This window comes from Ostrea edulis, chromosome 5 (genome assembly GCF_947568905.1).
Source record: "Ostrea edulis chromosome 5, xbOstEdul1.1, whole genome shotgun sequence".
Lineage (NCBI taxonomy): Eukaryota > Metazoa > Mollusca > Bivalvia > Ostreida > Ostreidae > Ostrea > Ostrea edulis.
In genome coordinates, this window is record NC_079168.1 from 92,601,619 (window position 1) to 92,606,618 (window position 5,000).

At 36.2% G+C, this 5,000-nt stretch overlaps 1 protein-coding gene across 6 annotated transcripts in view; it reads left to right on the top strand.

Annotated features, from left to right (window-relative positions):
* Positions 1-5,000, top strand: part of LOC125649351 (rab3 GTPase-activating protein non-catalytic subunit-like) — a 49,235-nt gene that overhangs the window by 41,003 nt on the left and 3,232 nt on the right. For all 6 annotated transcript variants that reach the window (XM_056139316.1, XM_056139317.1, XM_056139318.1 and 3 more), the window contains exons 28-30: positions 3,546-3,581; positions 3,686-3,760; positions 4,185-4,397. In XM_056139316.1, the coding sequence (XP_055995291.1) occupies positions 3,546-3,581; positions 3,686-3,760; positions 4,185-4,397 (324 nt within the window). The remainder of the gene's footprint in view (positions 1-3,545; positions 3,582-3,685; positions 3,761-4,184; positions 4,398-5,000) is intronic.

The window sequence follows — 5,000 nt, forward strand, 5'->3', positions numbered from 1 at the left end:
CTTCTCAAGAACCACTGAGCCAGAAAAGCTGAGATTTATATGAAAGCTTCCTTATATAATGCAGATTCTAAATTGTTAAAATCATGGCCCCCGGAGGTCGGATGGGGCCACAATAGGGGGTCAAAGTTTTACATACAAATATATAGGGAAAATCTTTAAAAATCTTCTTCTCAAGAACCACTGAGCCAGAAAAGCTGAGATTTATATGAAAGCTTCCTTATATAATGCAGATTCTGAATTGTTAAAATCATGGCCCCCGGGGGTCGGATGGGGCCACAATAGGGGACCAAAGTTTTACATACAAATATATAGGAAAAATCTTTAAAAATCTTTTTCCCAAGAACCACTAAGCCAGAAAAGCTGAGATTTAAATGAAAGCTTCCTGATATAGTACAGATTCTAAATTGTTAAAATCATGGCCCCCGGGGATCGGATGGGGCCACAATAGGGGGTCAAAAGGTAAAAAAAAAATTCTTTTTTTTTTCGTTTTTCTTTTTTTTTTCTTTTTTTTTTGTTGATATAGTGCAGATTCAAGTTTGTTAAAATCATGGACCCCGGGGATTGGATGGGGCCTCAAGGGGGGCCTCAAAGTTTTACATACAAATTTATAGGAAAAATCTTTTAAAATCTTCTTCTCAAGAACCACTGAGCCAGAAAAGCTGAGGTTTATATGAAAGCTTCCTGATATAGTGCAGATTCTAAATTGTTAAGATCATGGCCCCCGGGGGTTGGATGGGGCCACAATAGGGGGTCAAAGTTTTACATACAAATATATAGGGACAATCTTTAAAAATCTTCTTCTCAAGAACCATTGGGCCAAAGAAGTTCACATTTACATGAAAGCTTTCTGACATAGTGTAGATTCAAGTTTGCAAAAACCATGGCCTCCAGGGGAAGGTTTGGGGCCATAATAAGGACTACGGTTTTACATGCAAATAGATATGGAAAATCTTCTGATATGGACCAAGGTGACTCAGGTGAGCGATGTGGCCCATGGGCCTCTTGTTTAAGGTTATTTTGTAGGAATTTGCCATTGACCCGCTTATAAGTCGGTACAAATTTTTGTCAGAATCGGTTGACAATTTCAAGTCAATGCTCTAGTGTTTTTACCTATGTTTCAAAACATATATTTTGAGAAATTAATAATTATGAGGTGCTCAATATCCAAGCCATATCTGTTTGGGGTTTAAACGCACCCCTTGATCTATTATGGACAATGATCCCTTGTTTACCTACCCAATTATGATTTCCTAATTACCAGTACCTGACAGTGGGTTTACTTAGTGGCACGCGCCTCGCGGTTATGGTGGGGTTCCGGTATAATTCAATGTATCAACAATAGAGTTTTTAAGAGTCAAAGAATGATGATCTAAATTATCTGTTAATAATATTCAATCTTTTATGAAAATATATTTCAGCCGGTATACATATGAATATTTCAATATTAAATCGGGTTCGTAATTCAATTTTACGGATAAACGCTAGATTAGTTGAATTAAAAGTATTAGTTACCGGTATGTAAATAATTTTTAACAAGATAAAAATATGTAAATACTTGTACTTTATACATAATTTTAAAATACATAAACAATACAATATGTCTAGATATTTGTGAACGATAATCATTTGGGTGGTAGTCCATGATAATCGTCGGACTTGTTTAAAAAACACTACATTACGCCGCCCAGAAAAATACCAATCTTCTTAGGACGCGCCTATAAGTCGGACATAGAGTTTTGGACCAAAAATTGACTCTCAAAAATGCGACTTATAGGCGAGTATATACGGTAGTATCCCCATTGACCTTTGACCTTGATTATAAAAACTTGTATAACTTAAGAACCAGGACTGATAGAGACATGGGATCATCAAAAATGATAAGAGGATGTTGGGACCTACAAATTATGATCAAGGTCGAGTGACACCAGTTTTACTGAAGAAAAAACAGGGATTTTTTGAAAAATTTCAAATCAAAGCCTTCGTGATCAAGATTTCTTAAATGAAGTAAAAATTGGAATGGGTTTTGTCAAGGTAGAAAAATAGTAGTACTCAGAATATGCCACTTTTATACAGCCAATACTTTGTTTGGGAGACTTTATAATCGGTAGATTATAATCATATCTTGTTCAGATTCAAGTTTATTCAAAGCTTTGCTTTGGGGGAAGGGAAAGGGGTTTGATGGGGCCTCAATAGGGGGATCAAAGTTTACATAATAATAATTTTTATACGCCCGTCTTAAGACGGGACGTATTATGGTATGGCGTTCATGTCCGTCCGTCTGTTAGCTTTTTCGTGTCCGACCCGTAACTTAAATACTACAAGGCCTAGAATCATCAAACTTTGTCTGTAGATACATCTTGGGTAGAAGTTGTGTCGCACATTAAAACCAGGTCACTGTGACTTTTCATTAAGAAGATATCCGTCTGTCCGTCCGTCTGTTAGCTTTTTCGTGTCCGACCCGTAACTTAAATACTACAAGGCCTAGAATCATCAAACTTTGTCTGTAAATACATCTTGGGTAGAAGGTGTGTCGCACATTAAAACCAGGTTACTGTGACTTTTCATTAAGAAGATATGGCCATATATGGCAAAAACTTGTCCGGCTCATAACTTGAAAACTATTAGACCTAGAATCACCAAAATTGGTCAACTAATGCATCTTAGGTAGAAGGTGTGTCGCATCCTACTTTAAGGTCACTGTGACATTTAATTAAGGTGATATAAAAAAAAATGTTTTAATGGGTACAATCTATACTGTTAACAATATGTGACGGGCGTATCATGTGCCGTGGCGGTGCACTTTATTTTTAAAAAATCTTAATTTTCAAGAACAGCAGGGCCAGGATTAATCGTATGAATTTTATATGTAAGCATCCTCGGGTAGTGCAGAGTCAAGTTTCTTCAAATTAATGTCCTAGGGGTAGGTTTTGGCCACAATATTATTTTCATGCAGAATAGCTAGATGACAACCTTGATTTATGATCCATGGGACCAGCATGGTACTAGATGTAATAAATGTTCAAACTATGACCCTTTACATAAGGTGTAGGAAAATTCTTTGAAAATCTTATCAATTTGTCCAATTGATATGCAAGCATCCTAAGAATCAAGTTTGTTTAAATCATGACCTCAGCAGGTCAATTTGGACCACAATAAAGGTCAAATGCTTAGGAATATACATGTATTTCTAAATTTTCTAAAAATCTTCTTTTAAAAAAGTTTTTCATACTATTAACCTAAGGTCAGACCACAATGGGAAAAAAATTAAAAATTAAAATAAGATAAAATGGCTAAATTTTCTTTAGAATCATAAGAGCAAGAGTACAGTTTGTTGAATTAATATACAAGCATCCTCATGCACTTAAGATCCCAGTTTGTTTACACCATAACATGTGTGGCAATGATGGAGCCACATTGAGGGTTCAATGTTTTACATGGAAATAAGCAATTACTTTGGTGAGTAAAGTGCCCCATGGGCCTCCTGTTTTAGGATTGCACATGCCTGCGACTTTAAAACATAAACACTATTTTCTTAAAATTTGTAGGTTGGAAAAGTTCCAAAAGACAGACTCTGCAGAAAGGTAAAGAGGTCTACATACACATTTCATGTAATGAAATAACCAACTTGTTGTATACAGTCATGACGATTATTTCTACTGTTGATGTTATCATTTTATTTATGCAGGAAGTTGGTATTGGAGAGTCATTCATGCCTGATTTTGCTGGATACATGCTTGATCTCATTCAGGTTCTCAGAGAGGTACACTACATATTGTAAACTGAGAATATGTCATTTTATATGAGGAAAAAATACTTTCTTTTTTTAACTGATTTTATTGGAATAAAGACTGACTCTGATTCTCTATATGTATCATATGTGACTCCAGTGATGAGTCATGTGACTCCAGTGATGAGTCAATGTGACTCCAGTGATGAGTCATATGAGGCTCTCAGTGATGTGTCTTATCAAACACTTGTTGAACCCTTTCTCTACACTTCAATAAGATGTGTTTTTAAAAGTATGCCCCCAAATATGTCCACATTCAAATGTGGCAGATTTCTCCTTGACCTTTTTTAATGAACTTGATCTCTACTAGTTACATATCTCTGATATTTACCTATTAGTTTTTTCCTTAAATTGGAAATTAAAAGTAGCAACTATGTGGGAGCTTTTTTATTTTCAGGCAAATTGTGAGATGAATGAAGTTCCAGTTTTTAATATAGAACCAGTCTGGCAAATGGTGAGGGGACCATCCTCTCTTGTGGAACAAGCTGTGGAGCAGAAGATGACAAACTATGGTCTTCTGACACATCATTACAACTTGGCAGTCATCATGTGTGCTGTTCTCACTTTCGGCATGAAATCTGCAAAAATTTTGTCTCTGTTTGACTCCAAGGTATGTCAGAAGAAATCAGGGTGTCTTTTGCAGATGATCAGATACACATTCATAAGTTTATCACCTGCAAACAAGTTAGAGGAATTTATTGGAATCGGTGATTCCGTCTGCCTGTGCAGTTGTGTCCTGGTTGCAACTTTTTAACAAAACGAGGAGGCAGTAGATGTTCATATTTAAAACAAAGATTACTTCTGCCTTGATGGTGTGCTATGACCCTTGCTAAGTCAAGTGTCTGGGCCATAACTTCCTAACAAAGTAACAGTAGATGTTCATACTTGGCACAAAGCTTGCATATGACCTGCTGTGAATCTAGAACCTGACCCAAGGTCATGTAGATAAGGTTAAGGTCAATGGGAGTAAAGAAGTAAAATGCTCTCTCCTGATTATTTTAGGATTATCTTAAGTGGGGGGTAAGCGATTTTTCTGGAATAAGGTTATGTGGACAGGACAAGGATATTTGGAGAAAAGTCCAGGAACATCTTCTGAATAGACTTTATCTAGACAATTATACATTACACAGAGGTTGCTGGGGTTATATGCATATTTGCGTGTGCAAAAATTCTACACCCCATGTCATTTTGACAATTTTAAGGTCACTGTGAA